A 19176-nucleotide genomic window follows, 5' to 3' on the forward strand; every position below is an offset into this window, starting at 1 on the left:
AGGTGGGCAGTCAAATGACACCTGGAATCACAGGTAAGCATGGCCTGGGAGAACAAAACAAAGCAGGACATAGGCTGATAGAATTTTGCCAAGACAACTCACTCTGCAAAACAAACACTCTCTTCCAACAACCTAAGAGACGGCTTTATGCATGGACTTCACCAGATGGACAACACCGAAATCAAATTGACTACATCCTTTGCAGCCAAAGGTGGCGGACATCTGTACAGTCGGTAAAAACAAGACCTGGAGCTGACTGTAGTTCAGATCACGAACTTCTTCTTGCACAATTTAGGATCAGACTCAAGAGATTAGGGAAGACCCACAGATCAGCTAGATATGAGCTCACTAATATTCCTAAGGAATATGCAGTGGAGGTGAAGAATCGATTTAAGGGACTGGACTTAGTAGATAGGGTCCCGGAAGAACTATGGACAGAGGTGAAAGAAGAAAGTGCAAAAGCTGGCCTGCAGCTAAACCTCAAAAAAAGCAAGATTATGGCAGCCAGTCTGATTGATAACTGGCAAATAGAGGGAGAAAATGTAGAAACAGTGAAAGACTTTGTATTTCTTGGTGTGAAGATTACTGCAGATGCTGACTGCAGTCAGGAAATCAGAAGACGCTTAATCCTTGGGAGAAGAGCCATGACAAATCTCAATAAAATAGTTAAGAGCAGAGACATCACACTGATAACAAAGGTCCGCATAGTTAAAGCAATGGTGTTCCCAGTAGTAACATATGGCTGTGAGAGCTGGACCATAAGGAAGGCTGAGAGAAGGAAGATAGATGCTTTGGAACTGTGGTGTTGGAGGAAAATTCTGAGAGTGCCTCGGACTGCAAGAAGATCAAACCAGCCCATGCTCCAGGAAATAAAGCCAGACTGCTCACTTGCGGGAATGATATTAAAGGCAAAACTGAAATACTTTGGCCACATAATGAGAAGACAGGACACCCTGGAGAAGATGCTGATGCTAGGGAGAGTGGAAGGCAAAAGGAAGAGGGGCTGACCAAGGGGCTGACCAAGATGGATGGATGACATTCTACAGGTGACGGACCCGTCCTTGGGGGAGCTGGGGGTGTTGACGACCAACAGGAAGCTCTGGTGTGGGCTGGTCCATGAAGTCATGAAGAGTCGGAAGCGACTAAACAAATAAACAACAAAAAAGAAATCTAATCAGGTATAACGGACTAAACTAAAATTATTCCATTATACTTTTTCGATTTCCCAGCCTAGCCTCCAGCTATAGTATTTCCTGGTAGTCTGCCATACAAATATTGATCAGGTTCAATCCTGCTTAGCCAAGTTTAGCTGCTTAGCTAGGAACTGCTATTGGCACTTCAAATATCTGCATAGTCAGTTAATGGTTCAGTTTCTAGTTAAAGCAAGGAGGCATAACCTTTTCTGAGCCAAGATCTGTACTTCAAGAAGTACACAGAGCTAAAATAAAAACTAAATGAACTCTTATTATAAAACAAATATCTTGATGTATGCTCTTGCTGTATTTTCTCATTCATTTCCAATGTTATATTTAATTTTGAAGAAAAGATTAAATTGTAATGCTTGTATTACAAGCTAACTAATATCTTAAACTATAATTAATATTGATAGAACATACACTTATCTATATTCATCACTGTAAGGCATCTAAATAACCAGAATATTAAGAATCTATTATATAAATAGCATTGTACTGAAATAACATTTATTTATTTATCAAATTTGTCACCGCCCATCTCCTCCCACCAGAGGGTCTCTGGTATATATACTGTATTACAACCGAGAAGATGGAGCAATAGATGGTCTATATGGCTAGATTTAATAATATGTCAAAGGACTGAACTAGTTCTATATTAATACTCTATGGATATATCTTTAGTTCTTTAAATGTCATTCCTTTAATTACTATTTTGTATATTATTTTTTATTATACTGTATTAGCAATGTTATATTTTTGGTTGTACTTCATCATAACTTCTAGTTGTTATACTTTACCACTGAAATATTTAAATGTAAAAATAAAGAAGTAAACAGGGCTAAAACAAAAGCTAAATTTGATTTAATTTGAATTTAAATTAAATTAAAATTAAATTCAATCAATATAAGTATTCCTGATATAAGCTATAGTATGCCCCTTCGGTCACGTTAAAATTATTTTGACAGCATCTTTTGTGGGTCTCTGGAAGCCATAGCCAAGATTTTATGGCAGCTGCACATGGCCCGTGGGCTCAGATTGTGTGCCCCTTAATTAAAGGAATAGGTAGCAGGTTGTGTGAAGGACTTCCATGGTAAGAGTCTGATGTGCTGTTGCACATCAGAGCAAACAACCCTTGGGTAGGCATATACACTAAATAATCTGACCTAGTATAAAGTTGTTGTTTTCCTTTCTTGGATCCCATATGCTTTCTATGAGAAAAGTTCCTGGTACAAAAAACTGAAGGGTACAAAAAAACAGCATGGGAAGATGAAATAATTTAGTGATTCCAGTCTGGCCCACTCAGCCTGATAAGAGAAATCTTATCAAGACTTTCTGCTAACTGGCTTAGCCAAGCCATTTTTATGTTCATGGATATCCTTTTCCAATAGTACAAGCTACTAGTGCTATAAAATACAATTTTTTTTAAAGACAAAAGTTTGCAATTGCGAAAGCAGGCATGGCATGCTTTCAAATCTTTTGCCTGCTCCTTAAAAGCATCCAGGTCACAAGCTATATTTCATGAAGTCGAATTAGAAGTATATTGATGATCTGCCAAACCCCAAGTGGTGACAGAATCATCAGAGCACCCTAAAAAGGATGTCTTTGCAAAAAACCCACAGTTTTTCATAGATGGCTTACATTATGGATATCCTAAAGTGCATGATAACATTTATTTGGTTTAAGACGTGGGAGCAAGCTCCAGTGATAGAAATCATAAATATGTCCTCTTCCTCTGTAGTATTCTGATATAGTACAATTTTGTCAAACAAGGTGAGATCTGTAATTTATTGCTTGCTGATTCAAATACATTTCGGTACAACCCCTTATTAAATCACTAGGAAAAGCAAGCTAAACACTTTTAAGTTGTTGATCTCTGTGGTGGGAACCAATGGTAATTTGAAGTAGTTAACCTTGGCAAAATAATGTATGATATTGTCTTTCACGAGCTGCCTCACGTTCTTCTGAAAAGAATATATCTAGAATTGCTCCCAGCCAGGTGAGTGCTGCTTTTGTGTGGTCCAGCTTAGTAGTAATCTCCTCCAAGGGGCCCTGAGTTTGTGATGTCACACCTAGTGATTACAAGAGAAGATTTTTTTTTTCCTTAGGGGCCACTTGGTAGACCTACCTGGTACCTACATTATTTCAAAAAGAGAAGAAGAAAAAAACACATATAAGTGCTTTAACAAAAGAGTGAAAGAAATACAACAAAGAAAAAAAACGTTAATATGTCAGTATAAAAGTAAACAATTACAATTCTATATATACTTATCTAATGCAAATATTCAAGTATGTATATATTTCTAATAGATTTATATGAGTATCATGTTGTCACCTCCCAGTTGGACTACAGTAACATGCTATACAGGGGGCTGCCCTTGAAGACCATCCAGAGGCTTCAGTAGGTCCAGAATGCAGCAGTGCAGGGAGTTATGGGTGCAGTTTATTATGCTCATGTAACACAGCTACCCTGTGTGCTTCACTAGCTTCCAATGGACTTTTGGCTGCAAGTCAAGGTACTGGTTATCACCTTTAAAGTCCTACATGGCATAGGACCAGGTTACTTGCTTGACTGCATTCTCCCAAGAACATCTGTCTGCCCCATATGCTCCCATAGGGAGGGCATGCTCCAGGTTCCCTCTTTTAAACTCTGCCATCTTACAAGACCTAGGAACAGTGTCTTTTTGGTGGCTGCCTCTGGGTTCTAGAATAATCCCCCCCACCCCCGATATACAACAGGCCCCAACTCTGCTCACCTTTAGGAAAGTCATTAAGACCTGGTTTTTTCCCAGGTCTTTGGGTCTAGTTAAGTGGAGTTCTCTTTTGGTTGTTTTTAGTATTATGTTTGGCTGCCATTTTATATTTTGTATTTCATATTTTTATATTGTGTATGTTTGAATGTAATGTGGTTCTTTTGAATTATTGTTTGTTTTTCTATTGTATGCCACCTAGAGTCACACTGTTTGAGTTAGGCAACCTAATAAATCCAGTAAACAAACAAACAAAACTTGCAAATTAAGTCGTAGTAGGCCACTGATGGCCTCTGAATATTGGTCTCCAATCGAATGCATACGTTGATGGGAATACAAAAGTGCATTCCATTAAATACATGCCATGTACAAAGTGGATATCTTCACTGCAAAACATAACATTTACCGTGGATTCTTTAAATTACAAGGCAGTATTGTTTCACTCAGTAAATGATTTCGAACAGGAGAATTTAATTTTGTCCTTAGGAACTCCGGTTACTTTTTATGTAAAAGTCCACATACTTTCTACATACCTTGGGGAAGTATCCCTGCCCTATCCTTTGCCCCATTTCTCTGTCAAGCACATATCTCTGCAGGACTTTTTGAAAATATAGAGAAAATAGTACTGAATATATAATTGAATCCCCCACCTCCTACATACACATATTCCATCAAATTATCTTGAAAAGGATTTTAAATGAAGAAAGTGTGTGAGCAAGATTTAAAGTCAAAACAACGTGAGGAGGAAATGGCAAACAAATGTACCATGAGAAAAAAACTAGAGTCTTTTAATTCATAAGAAAAAATCCTATTGAAACAACCAAAATATTTTTATTATCCATAAAATAATATTTATGGGTCTGGATTAAGATCTATCCTGAATTCATTTTGGCAGCTCATATAACAAATTCGTTTAGTATTTTTGTGGTTATGACTGCTCCTTTATACTGCACTTTCTTATTGTTTGTGGATACATAGCAAATGGCTATAAATTTTATAATGAAGAACATGGTCAACATTTATACTCATATATTTGAAATATGACTCTGGGTGGCTGAAAAGAGAAATATTTGAATTAAGTCACGAGTAGATAAACGATTTGTAGTAACTCTTTGTCTTGCTAGTTGTTTCATTCATACTGGGATCTCTGCTGTTTTGAACTCAGTTCCAGATACAAGTGTAAAGCTGTGCAGATAAAGTAGCGACTACGATTTTAATATTAGGCTATGACATGGAGAATATCTTCCATGTATGCAAACCAGCTTGCACATATGGAGGAGTTTCTTTTATCATCTAAGTGGCTTATGCGAGGATCTGATGAAAATTAAGCTATATTTGCAAGTGGCAGTTTGTTTCACACTCCACTTACTGTCCAGGTGTAGAAAAACAAACTAAGAGCCTTCATTTCCAGCCCCCCTCCCCCCCCCAAACACACAAATCCCCATAACACTTTTGCAGTATTCTGGGTTATTTTTTTCTCCTTATAGCAGATATTATCTTCTTATGATATGATGGTATGATCAAAAACAAAGAGGGCAAGGACCTAACAGAAGAAGAAGAGATCAAGAAAAGGTGGCAAGAATATACGGAAGACTATAGGAAGGATAACAATATTGGGGATAGCTTTGACGGTGTGGTCAGTGAGCTAGAGCCAGACATCCTGAAGAGTGAGGTTGAGTGGGCCTTAAGAAGCATTGCTAATAACAAGGCAGCAGGAGACGATGGCATCCCAGCTGAACTGTTCAAAATCTTGCAAGATGATGCTGTCAAGGTAATGCATGTTATATGCCAGCAAATTTGGAAAACACAGGAATGGCCATCAGATTGGAAAAAAATCAACTTATATCCCCATACCAAAAAAGGGGAACACTAAAGAATGTTCAAACTATCGAACAGTGGCATTCATTTCACATGCTAGTAAGGTAATGCTCAAGATCCTGCAAGGTAGACTTCAGCAATTCATGGAGCGAGAATTGCCAGATGCACAAGCTGGGTTTAGAAAAGGCAGAGGAACTAGGGACCGAATTGCCAATATCCGCTGGATAATGGAAAAAGCCAGGGAGTTTCAGAAAAACATCTATTCTGTTTTATTGACTACTCTAAACCCTTTGACTGTGTGGACCATAACAAATGGTGGCAAGTTCTTAGTGGTATGGGGATACCAAGTCATCTTGTCTGCCTCCTGAAGAATCTGTATAACGACCAAGTAGCAACAGTAAGAACAGACCACGGAACAACGGACTGGTTTAAGATTGGGAAAGGGGTACAGCAGGGCTGTATACTCTCACCCTACCTATTCAACGTGTATGCAGAACACTTCATGCGACATGCTGGGCTTGAGGAATCCAAGGCTGGAGTTAAAATCGCTGGAAGAAACATTAACAATCTCAGATATGCAGATGATACCACTTTGATGGCTGAAAGCGAAGAGGAACTGAGGAGCCTTATGATGAAGGTGAAAAAAGAAAGTGCAAAAGCTGGCCTGCAGCTAAACCTCAAAAAAAAACCAAGATTATGGCAACCAGCTTGATTGATAACTGGCAAATAGAGGGAGAAAACGTAGAGGCAGTGAAGGACTTTGGTGCAAAGATTACTGCAGATGCTGACTGCAGTCAGGAAATCAGATGTTTAATCCTTGGGAGAAGAGCAATGACAAATCTCAATAAAATAGTTAAGAGCAGAGACATCACACTGACAACAAAGGTCCGCATAGTTAAAGCAATGGTATTCCCCTTAGTATCATATGGCTGCGGGAGCTGAACCATAAGGAAGGCTGAGAGAAGGAAGATAGATGCTTTTGAACTATGGTGTTGGAGGAAAATTCTGAGAGTGCCTTGGACTGCAAGAAGATCAAACCAGTCCATACTCCAGGAAATAAAGCCAGACTGCTCACTTGAGGGAGTGATATTAAAGGCAAAACTGGAATACTTTGGCCATATAATGAGAAGACAGGACACCCTGGAGAAGATGCTGATGCTAGGGAGAGTGGAAGGCAAAAGGAAGAGGGGCCGACCAAGGGCAAGGTGGATGGATGATATTCTAGAGGTGACAGACCCATCCCTGGGGGAGCTGGGGGTGTCGACCGACAGGAAGCTCTGGCGTGGGCTGGTCCATGAAGTCACGAAGAGTCGGAAGCGACTGAACGAATAAACAACAAAATCTTTTTATAGCAGATAAACGATGACTGTTCATGACTGGCTGTAAGGTTTAATGCAGTTTTCCAACTAGGTTGTTTTACAATATCAGTGTTTCTCAACCTTGGCAATTTTAAGATGTGTGGACTTCAACTCCCAGAATTCCCATGCTGGCCAGGGAATTCTAGGAGTTGAAATCCACACATCTTAAAGTTGCCAAGGTTGAGGAACACTGGACTATACTATCACTGAACATTTCTCACAAGTTGTTACACTTGGTTGCAGCTTTCCTACAGGTTCCTTGTTCTACTTTTAACTGTTCTTTCAGGGACCTGCCTACGTGACAACCTTATATTGGTTTTATGACATTAACTCTTTTGACTTTTCCAAAGAATCTGAGAAATGTAGTTTAATTGTGGTGATGAGAATTCTTCATTAGAGAGCTTTGGCGATTCCTTCTCTTCCGCTAACTACATTCCTTGCATGTCCCAGAGAAGAAGGGAGTATTTTTTAAAAAAATAAAATTTCTCTGTTTAAAAAGAACCATGGTGACAAGTAATGGAAGTACACACTAATTGTGACAATATTTGTGCATTCCCTAGTGGCAAGTAGGAGAAGCATCACAATGAGTCTGTTAAAAAAATTGCTTCAGAGATGTGAGAGTTAGTTCTGTCAAAGTCAGAAGGAAACAGCCTGGAACCAGGCTAGTCTATTCCATAAAAGGCTGGTGAAAAGTCCCACCTCAGAGAGATACCTGAAGTCTGTTCCACTGCACAGACTACTCCATTTGTGAGGAATAATTAAACTTGTAGTTATAAAAATAGTGATGGTTGCTACCACAGCAAATGCCAAAATTACCAAAATCTTTGGGATGATAATTGGTGGGACACTATCTCTGTTTCAGATGTGGGCAACATTTGAAAGTGTCAGGCTTTGACTCCTCCCCCTGCAAACTTCCAAAGGGTTGCAGGAGACCATCAGTGATATTATGACATTTTTGGAAGGTGCAGAACTGAATATTTTTGGTCTGTTTTTGAAGGGGATTTCAGTGTGAATAGGAGTGGGAGGTTTGAACAACAAACCACTTCCGCCTTCATCCTTCTTCTACTCTTCCCACCAGAAAAAGGCCCACATGGGACATTCTGCTGCCAGATTCTGGTGATGCAAGCTGAGAATGCTGGAGGGTGGCAAAAAGGGGGCTAAGGGACCACGTGGCTTGTAGGTTGATCATACAATCTCTGTAGATTGGGGCTATTTTCATTTTATTTATTTATTTTTGTTAAGCTTAGGGAAAAACAGATGAAAGTAAGCAGAGAAAAGTAAACACAGAATGTCGTAAATGAATCCATATGAATCTTCACATATAGTGAAATCAGTAGTGATGACTTATCCTAGTAGCTTTTGACAAAGTCCTACGTGCAACATGACACCATCCTGGCACCTGACAGAGCCTAATTTGGATGTCTACAACATATTCCTACTTAACATCAAGACTTTAACTAAATACAGATTCACAGCTTGGACATCCACATCCTCTACTTTTCATCTGCCTCTCCCCTTTCCTTTCCTTTCCTTTCCTTTCCTTTCCTTTCCTTTCCTTTCCTTTCCTTTCCTTTCCTTTCCTTTTTTTGGTCTGATGAAAAGTTCTAGAAAGTGAAAAGGTGAAGACTACTGTACTGTGCGATTTTGAATTGGCATAAGGTATTTCTCTAATAATTGGTTTTGGACTTCTTCCTGTATGTTACTACCACAGTCAGCTGAAGCATCTCGCTTAGGCAGCAATTCCATATTCATTTTGCTGGTAGAAAGTTAAAGTCCACTGAGGCTTACTTCTTAGTAAGTAAGTACAGGACTGCACTGCTCATTTGACACATGGATCCGATTAAGAATCTGGAGTGCTCCCATATCAGCTTTAAGAGCCTCCAAGAGTATCTAGTGCTGATTTAATTGGGAGTAACCAGACAGGAAGCATCAAAGAGATGGAAGAGTCAAATAGAAAGTACTGAGCAGCAGGGCAGAAGGATGAAGCAAAAGAAAATCCAGTACATACAAGATGATTTCTTTACTGCTTGGTTATCATCCTTCCTAATATATTTTGAAAATATTCTACATCTATACAGTAAAAGTATATCCATGCTACAGAGTAAAACTGGTTTATCACTTATTGTTTCTACTTCTTTTTAATCCATCCAATCATGTCCAATACTCAGAAACAGCCTGTGCTGTTTAATACCACACCTTTGCTTACTTAAGCTTATTTCCCAAACTATCAAGATAGCTTAGTGCAATGTTCAATTAATTTTAGATTATGGCTAATTACTCACTGACATGATTTGTAAATGATACATTAATGGAAGGGATGGCTTTGGGCGACTGTAATAGTTTCTCAGACTTTCCCAGAAGCAATATTTAAATCAAAAAGATAAGGGATTACTGTAATTATAAAAGTATGCCCAAATGACAAACTGTAGAATTCTAAATGTCAATGATTTAAAAAACAAAGGAAGAAATGTAAATCAAGGAATTTAACATGATAAACATGTGCCTATCTACCCTTAGATTTCCTTAGGCCTGCTTTTAAATTTGCCAGGATCATTGGTGACCTCTTAAGATTCCATCAGAGCTGCATGGATGAGAATTCAGATGACAGCAGAAGTTGCATTTAATTTGTAAACTAGTTACCTTGTAATTTATTTATTTACTTAATTTATTTATTATTCAGATTTAATTCCCGTCCATGTCCCCCAAAAGAAGGACTCTGGGCGGTGACCCTTTATGTCCAGTTCAATTCTCAGAAAGATGAGAGCAGTGCCTCTGAAAGGCCGTGTTGGGCTCAGACTGAAGAATGTGAAATTTGTTCTTTCTACAATGAATGGTGCTATCGTAGTTCTGTTACATCAGCTTTTGTGAAAAGATGCTCTAACATTCTTCTAAATATTTGTCTTAGGCCAATACCTTCCTCCTCTTCTTCCTTTCTCTTTCTTGTCAGCTAAAGACAGCCTACATAGAGCTTTCTCTTCGTTTTACTCCAACCAGAACCTTGCAAGGTAGGTTGGCTGAGAGTGAATCACTGGCCCAAAGTAAACCAGTATGTTTCCAATAATTGAGGCCTTCAATCTCGACAGTGACAACTTAACAATTATTTCACACTGATTTAACTAACCAGTTAACATGTAGTCACAATTTTACTGGGCCACAATTTTACTGGGCCATTGACTTTAACAGACAATAATCAGTGGAGGAAAAATTATTGACATAGGATGTGGTAAGAAAGAAGTAAAGGGGTTTAATTGAACATTTTGCTTCTGGGCCTCTGGGGTTTCCCTGTTTCAACACACTGGGAGAAATGAAAAATAAAAGCAACTAAAAAGGATCTGTAAAGCCAAATTAAAAGACATTTTACTTGAGTTTAGTTAATAGTTAGGAACATTCTGTGAATTATTATAGACAATTCGTTATGACTTATCACACCAAGTTCCTTGACTTGGAGGACTCCCAAACACAACAGAGTTAACGCAGAGATTGAGTTACCACCTATTTGAAAGGAGGGTGGTCTTGCAGGGGAAGGACGGTGTTCATTAACAAGCTGAAGGGCTTCTTTTGTAGCTACCTGTGTTGTATTTAACCCTTTTAACATCAGGTGCTTAGTTCAATTAAATATTTTTTGACAAAAATGAAGAGTGAAAATTGTGGCATGCCTTTCTGGGAAAAAGGAAAATGATGTTTCTTATATTTTTTTTAATTGGTGATCAGGCTGAGGGTTAAAAGGCATAAAAGCATATAATAAATTGTTGCAAAAGGGGACATTTTTTCCTACTTTTCGTGCTTCCCAGTTTTTCTAGGTCATTTATAAAAGCAAGTTACGTGTGTGGCGTTTGATTGAATAAGGGGTGGAAGGACAGAAGGATAACCTCTTTTTAAGTGTATTTAAAAAGGATATTTTGTTTTATGTTTAGAGTTTTAAACAATGTCATGTTCCTTAGAAATGTGTACAATTACCACTTGCATGGAACTATACAATTAAAAACAGCTATAATGTATTCCCAAAATTGGACTTTTTGTTTCTATAATTCACTTTATTTCTTGCTGAAAATTGATTTGTGTATTTATTGGACTTATATATGGGTCTGCACTTACAAGATAGGAACTGACTGGCCTGTACTGTAATCTTGGTGCAATCCCCAAAAATAAAGTGAATGAGACAGAGGTAAAAGTTCCATATTCGGTTTGCAAGTCTTCCAAAAATTCCTGAAGTAATTTGACTAATATGTATATGAGGAAATGGGAGAGAAGTGGTTACATACTCCTTTTGCAGATGAAGGGATTGGAACAAGCTTGTAAAATCACTTCCATGGTGAGCAGATTTGCTTTTTGAGCAAATGAGCCAATCTACTTGTATGTGCAGTAGTAAGGCTTGTTTCATCTGTGCTATCATGAGTCTGTTTTCTTGAACATGTTGCTAATATTCAGAAATGTCTGGGACAGTTTTTAAAAAGCATATTGAAAAAAAAGGCCTGGGATAACATGTTGGCTAAGTAGATGATCTGAGAAGTATCCATTTCAAACCACTTAAGTAAACTAACCTAACTTTTGATAGGCACTTGATATGCCTGAAGGTTATAAATAATGATTAGATAGCTTTATGGAAGACTGCAACAATTTGGCCAGCAGGATGTGTCTAAGACATGGTACTCTGACCACCTCTTTTGGTCAGTCCTTGACCAAAATAATTATTGTTGGACTGGTCAGGCCCTACCATCAGTGGAGTGGTCACCTCAGGAGGTGGATGCTGGGGATGCCAAAGAGTGGCAACAAAGTGTTAGATGGAGAACACATCACACAACCACCCTTGCCTTCCTGTTTGCCTGCTGCCCTCAGATGTGATGGGGACAGTCTTCAGTGAAGTAAGAGTAAACTTGTAATATGGGGGGCACCAATATGGCCTGGGCCAGTAGTCCAGGGATTCAAACATATTGGGCTACTCTCTGTAATAATGACCAGGGCATGTTCAAAATCACCCCCATAAAGCCTGAACTTAAGGCTTCCAATTTTTTTTCCAGTTAAAGAAATCCTCTCCACTGAGATCTCTGCACTCCAATTTAATGTAATAGATTTGATAAACTTGTTCTTTCCCTTTTTTATAAAGCAGCTAATCCATTTTGGAGAAGCTGCATGTGAACAAAATGGCGGTTCTTTAGAAAAGGCAGACATTGGCATCAGATTCTCCCCAGAGCAAGCTTTTTGAATGATAGCACAGCTGCATACCTGCATTATGAATGTTGCTCTGAAGTCTCTGGATTTCCTGATGCACCATTCTCCTACTTTTAAGGACTTAGTACTTTTTCAATAAAAATAAATTCAATTTGTGGCTCTATTTCAAGTCAGTTGGTTTGATGGTAGGAGTAGAACGATACCAGTTTTGGATTTAGAGAGCTGTGTAGCTGGCTCTCTTTTCATGTGGTTGCATGAGACATTCTTAGAAACCCCAAACATTTTTGAAGATCCTCTACTGGAGACATTCACAATTCATCCCTCCCTTTTTGCCATTAATCCTTCATGTTTTAACAAGCACTAAAGTTAAGGCAGCCTACACTCTTTCCTGTCAAATCGCCCTCCTTTCCTATATTATTTTTCTTGAATAAAGCAATCTGCTCCCTCCAGTCCATACCCTTGTAAATCAAAGGAATAGATGTCAACACATGCCATATGAAAGTCTAAACTTCCTTTTTTTAATTAAATGGGATTTTGACATTTGGTTTGAAGTGTTTGCTTTTCTTTTTCTTTTCTCCTTTTTTGCATACACACACACACACAGAAAATCTATGCAAAGTCTATGAACTGTTTTTTTATTTGGGGGAAATCTCATTTCTCTGTCTGATACCACAAGTAATTTCCAGCTCCAAAATCTGCAATATCCTTCCCTAACTATTAAATGGAGATACAATAATAGAACAAGCAATACAAGCTGACCACATCTGAAAGAATGATAATTATTTAATAGATAGAATTTAAAAGTTGATGCTTTTTACTGAAGCAAATGCTGGATCGCTTTTCATTGATACTTCTGGCATTTCAGTCATGGATAGTAAGCTTTCTTTAAAAAAAACCTCAGTAAATCCTGTTATGCAGTGATACTGTGTGGAAACAAATGAAAATGTCTTCTTTGTGATGATTATAGTAAGATTGACTTTTCAGTACAATTTATTTTACAGGATCTTTACTATATATTTTGGAGTGTACTAAAAAGATACATAAAATCTAGCTGTAATCCTGTCTGTTCACTTGGCCAGCAATGTCTGGGAGAGAAAGTAATTTCTGTGTACACCCATCATGATCTCATAAACTTTTATGGATATATAAATATAAGCTAAAAATCACAATATTTCCTTACCTGCAGAATCTGAGCTAGAATTGCCATTTCTAAAGTTCTGTAGTATTCTAGTATTCTAATATGTAGTGTTTTTAAAGTTCTATTTGATTTGGAAATGGGGGGGGGTTCTTTAGTTGATTCAAATAATTGTTTCTGTAGTATCTACTGGGGGGGGGCATTACCAGTGAAATACTTTTTCTACAGCGCATCCTCCCACTTTGACATGCCCCTTCTAGGGAGATCTATTCAGTGTCTTCACTGCAAATATTTAGACACTGGGATAAACTTCTGTAGAGGAATTAATATGCAATATATTTTTTTGCTGACTTTCTAAACTTTATAGTATCTTTATTATTTTCTTAGCTTTTATTTGTCTTGACTTCTGTGATTGTAAATTAATCTCCATGGTATACATCACTTGGATGGTTACTCATTTCTTAATAGATTTGAGAAACTGAAATTTGTTTCATTGAGATTTGTTTCAATTGTCCAGTCTTTTCCCCACCCTGTCCCCTGCCCAGAAAATCTGGTCTGGCAAATGATTTTTAAAGTTTGATTGGAGGACTACTTTAGACCTCGTAAATGAGTAAAGAAAAAACTTAAGTCTTTTTTTAGACATTTCTAGGTCCCTTTATTGGCATGGGAAGGGGAAGAAAGGGAAGGGGGAGAACAAAACTAGATGGGGATGAGGGGAGGAAAAGAGATAACTGGACAGATAAGGAAAATGAAGAAAAAAGATGCTCTGTTCATGTATTATAAAAAGGCTTGCAGCCCTTCAGGCTGAACCTTCAATGTCAGAACTCTTGTGTACCTCCCATCCATTTGTTTGCTTTCAACCACATCTTCTGAGAGAATGTTGGAAACACACAATCCCCATTCATGAGTCAGTATTTGGAGGTGAGAAATCCTGCTGGGTAAATATATTCTTTAACTCTTCATATTTCCACAGTTGTCAAATGAAATAGTATTTCACCCCCCACTGAATACCCCAGGAAGCAACATCGTTGAAGAAGATACTTCAGCAAATGCAAACCCAAGTCTTGTTTATATTGGTATAATTTTTATTTAGCACTCTTTTTTCTGGCAGAAAGCCATGCCTACATATGAACACTGATACAAGCTGCCAGTTCACACCATGTGTATGTCAGATGTGGGCACTGAGGTCGGCTTCCTATCCAAGATAATGCAAATGACTATCTGTTATGAGTGTGTTCATCTGCGGTTAAGGGATGTGCCATCACTAATCCAAATCTGGCCTGCATTAATTATCCAAAATAAAAACAGCACAGCCTCAGCTTGTAGAAAATGAGCATTTTCAGATCTGTTCCTTCTGAACTCAGTGATATATAGGCAATATAAAAACTGAGAACAGGAGTCTTTCTGGACCAAGTCCATCTAGTCGAATATTTTAGTCCAGCAGGAAGCTTATGAGCTACTGTTAAGAAGTATATAAGATTCTATTATTTTTCAAAAGATCATATTGCAGTCAATTCATACCAACCAAGAACATGGGCTACAATTCCATGGGCTAGTTATGCCAGATCGACAAATAAGTACCGATGCTTGTTCCTTTCCAAATCTTGGTTTTACTCAGTGTTTTTGTATATTCCACTTGCACAGGGACGCTAATTGTTAAGTCAATAAGCTCACAGGTAGCTTTGTATATCAGAAAGTTGCATGCATTATATGGTCATGTACCATTTAACCTAGAGGTGGGAAACATCTGCCCTGTGGAGGCATCTCCCCCTGAACTGTTACCAGCACAGTCCTTAGGTGCTTTACATTTCTTGAAAATCCTTCTTGCTGCTTTCTTCAGTATAGTTTATATGTGTATGTATATGTATGTGTGAGAGAGAGCGAAGGAAACAAAATATATCCAGTGCTGCAGATACTGTATTTGAAAATTGTCTATCTACTGTCACTTCATGCAAGGTTTGTCGTCAATGATGAAAAATATGGTCTGATTAAAACAGTTCTTCCTCACTTCAGTATAAAAAAACTATCTGTTTTTTTTCAGATTTGCTACAACTTGCAAAAATGGAATGGCAGATTATGCAGCTGCTGAATTTTAAGGGCTCTTTGCTGGGTATTTCTACAAGCATACTCATGACAAAGAATACCCTTTGAAAATAATGCTAACTACTACTTTTTTGACATTTTATTTAGCATATGAGTAATGATTAAATGACAGCAAATAGTAAAATAAAATAGTTATTTAATAAATGGTATAGGAAATTTTGGAGATATTAATTTCCCAAAATTAATTTTCCTAAATGGGTAGTTTCTTAAAAAGTAATTTGCTAAAAATTAGGAAATAGTTGCAACAGATGAGCACATGAAACTTCTAATGGAAGAAAAATAGTATTGAGGGTATTGGGTGGTACTTTCTGATAATTTTACTGCATTGGGACTGGTCCACACCAACTAGAACTTCTGTCTAAGGTACTTTTATCATGGGTAGCTTTGAGATTTTTACCTGTATCAGTTGTCATTTGAGTTCTTCCAGTCAGTTCAACACATGTCAGTTCATGACTTGATATTTTCAGGATCCAGTGATGGTTTGGATGTGTGACTAAGCCATCTGAGATCTAGCAGCCTGAAGAGACCTTCCTCATAACTTAATTTTACTTCTGTAATGTTGTTTAGTAGAATTAGTTCATATATTCTTCCATAAATATAACTATTTATGTTTGGTAATAATTAGCTATATATCATCTTTTGACCCAAATTTAGATGTCAGAGGCAAAAAAACAGCCAAATTGTCACTGACATTGGCAAAGAAGGAAGACAACATGGGAAGTAGAAAGCTGCTTTTGGGTGTGGGTGCATGTGGATGCTTTGTGCCATTAACTGAATAATTTAAAAATAGGGGGCATATTATTCCACTATTAAATTTTTGAAAGTGCACGCACACACACACATTCTGTTGTGAAGTCCTAAATGGTATAAAATATATATATTTTGCATAAATCAGTCAGTATGCACATGTGAACCAACTGTATTTTCCTAAAACTTAAAACTAAAACTAAAATTCAATGAATGAAGCATCAAAGGAATATTTGTCTCAGATATTAATTCAGGAACACTTTCCTAATTGAAAACAAAATAAGGAGACTTACAATTAAAGTAAAACCTTTTAATATCCTCCACACTTTTTCATTCGTTCTAGTCCTCTGTGATGTCCGTCTGTTTTGCTCGCTTTCATCCAAACCTTGTGGTTGGAGGAACCTATTCTGGCCAAATTGTGCTGTGGGACAATCGTAGTCACAGAAGGACACCAGTTCAGCGTACACCCCTTTCTGCAGCTGCGCATACGGTAAGGATTATTTAGTGATTTATGAAATTAGCAGGATGTCAGCATGTAAAGCTGTTACATATTAAAAATAAAAGCAGTTTTGGAGATAGTGGGGGTTGGGATAGAGGGTGGGATAGTAGGGTTGCAAATGATTAGTCAGGAATAGTGCCCATTCCTTTCGTTTTACTGAAGTCCTAAGCTGCTTTGCTTTCACTGGTACTCTTGGTCCATCCTTCTCTCCGTCTGTGGCCAAAAGGAGTTAATTGCTTTAGAGTGGGGTGGAAAATAATGCATGAGAAAGCTTATGGAATAATAGCCCCGAAAGCCTTCAGCTCTGTTTGGTTCAAATCATGGTAAATTTGCCATTCCAAATTTGGTAAATAACCTTGTATATACATTCCAGAGAAAACCAAGAGAAGACCCAAGACTAATATTCCTAGAATGGCCACTTACATATCAGCTATTTAAAAAAAAAAAAAAAGACTGAAAGGTAGCATATGTTAATATGCTAAAATACAGTATACATCTTCATAGTGAAGCATCATGTTACAATATTTTCTGATTGGCAACTTCAGGGTTCCTGCTCTCCCTTTTTTAGGGTTCTTCATTTTAAATTTGATTTGGAATAGGATGACTTTCATCTTGAGGATTGTCCTTTGATAACCTGTCATGCTGTGCACACTGCAACTGTGCATCCGTAGAACTTCCCAAGAGCATCCTGCCGAAGGTTGTCAGAAAACCATTAAATAACAAAGATATGGTTTCCCAACACAAATAAATTAAATAAAAAAGGCTCTGGTAGGCCTAGTCCATCTATAAAAAGATTTTAAAGATAATTCAAAATTAAAAAGAGAATGGGAAAAATCTGAAACTTTGGTCTTTCTCCTTCCAGTGGCAAAAACCGGTCTTTCTCCTTCCAGTGGCAGTATAGCTCACTACCCCACTGTACCACATAGAAGGAAAAAATATGTCTACTCCTGAAATAGAGAACTGACCTGTAAAAATGAGGTTGAAGTCTAGAAGTCATCTCACAGAAGATGGCTTAGTTCTGCTCTGTTGAAAAACCTTTATCTTATGAATGCCTCTTCAAGAAATAATTACAGTGAAACTTCAGTTTTCCAGAACTCAGTGCAATTAAATCTGGATGTAGTGGGCCAAATTCTCTTACGATTTATGTTATTTGTGTATTAACATCATTATGCAAGTAATGTAATTATATAATTAGCATAGTTAGGTCATTTCATTGGTGTGATGATATATTCTTCAATTTAAGGGAGAGGTGGGAATAATGGATACCACCTCTCCCATTATTCTGTTAAAATAAGGTTTCACTGTAGTTTAATAATCAGATTGCTTTTTTAAAAAAAGTATTAACTTTTAAACAGAAGTGTAAACTTGCAAGGTTATAGAATGATTAAACAGTTAAGATTAATTTGTACTGGAATAATTAATTATAGGATATCAATAATTCACACTATATATTATGACATTATTGGTTATCTCGTTTTTCTTCCCTCCCCTCCCAAAAATTAAATGGAATTGTATGGAGATTGGGGAAGTGCTGCAGAGACTATGCATCTAAACTTTTATTTCTCTACCTTTTTTGGGGGAGTCCATTAGGAGCTTTGGTTTAATGGAAAATGGATGTAATACAGGCCCCTCTGTCATGTCTGTTCCTTCCCCACCATGAACTGTCTAGCAGTGTGGAAAATGATAAATGACTTGGGGAAAATTGTATCTTATCTATGGTGCTTTCTTAATGAAAATATTGTCTTTTTACCTGATAGTTGCAGTTAATTATAAAATAATATCAATTCAATAAAGAGTAAATAAATGATAGGACTTAGTGTTACATGCAATTTTGCAATGATTAGTTTATGTAAATACCTACCCGTCTGGATCTTCCTTAATGGAATTGAAAGTAACCAGGCTTGGAGCTTGTTAAAACTAATACAATACCATTAAAAGATTATTAAATGAAGACTCTTCACAGTATTTATGTCCAGGATGAATTTGAAAGTCATAATCTGAAAGTTATAACATTTATACACACAGACAGACAGACACAATTTTCAACAATTAATTCTGGTAGCAATGCTGTTAATACAAGGCCATTTATCAAAAAGAAATATTTTACCCCAAATTTCTGGAATCAGTATTTTTATAATGAATTGAGCAATGCACATCCGAGAGTTAGGTTAGTCTACCAGTCCAGTCATGATGTTCTGATTACCTCTGGTCATCAAGTCACATCTGTAAACACTGTCATTTTAAGAAAATTATTTAGTAATATGGGAAAATAACAGACAGTATACAGATAATTTAAAATATTGTCCTAATGTTGAAAAATCTGATTTTTCTCCATCTATTGCCATTTTATTTATTTATTTTATCTATTTACTTTTCAAATTTTGCCACCGCCCATCTCCCCACC

The 19176-nt window shown here is 37.3% G+C and overlaps 1 protein-coding gene across 4 annotated transcripts in view; it reads left to right on the forward strand.

The window, feature by feature from the left end:
- Positions 1-19176, forward strand: part of DYNC1I1 (dynein cytoplasmic 1 intermediate chain 1) — a 194489-nt gene that overhangs the window by 114642 nt on the left and 60671 nt on the right. For all 4 annotated transcript variants that reach the window (XM_063303660.1, XM_063303662.1, XM_063303661.1 and 1 more), the window contains one exon: positions 16617-16763. In XM_063303660.1, the coding sequence (XP_063159730.1) occupies positions 16617-16763 (147 nt within the window). The remainder of the gene's footprint in view (positions 1-16616; positions 16764-19176) is intronic.

This window comes from Candoia aspera, chromosome 4, assembly GCF_035149785.1.
Source record: "Candoia aspera isolate rCanAsp1 chromosome 4, rCanAsp1.hap2, whole genome shotgun sequence".
Classification (NCBI taxonomy): Eukaryota; Metazoa; Chordata; class Lepidosauria; order Squamata; family Boidae; genus Candoia; species Candoia aspera.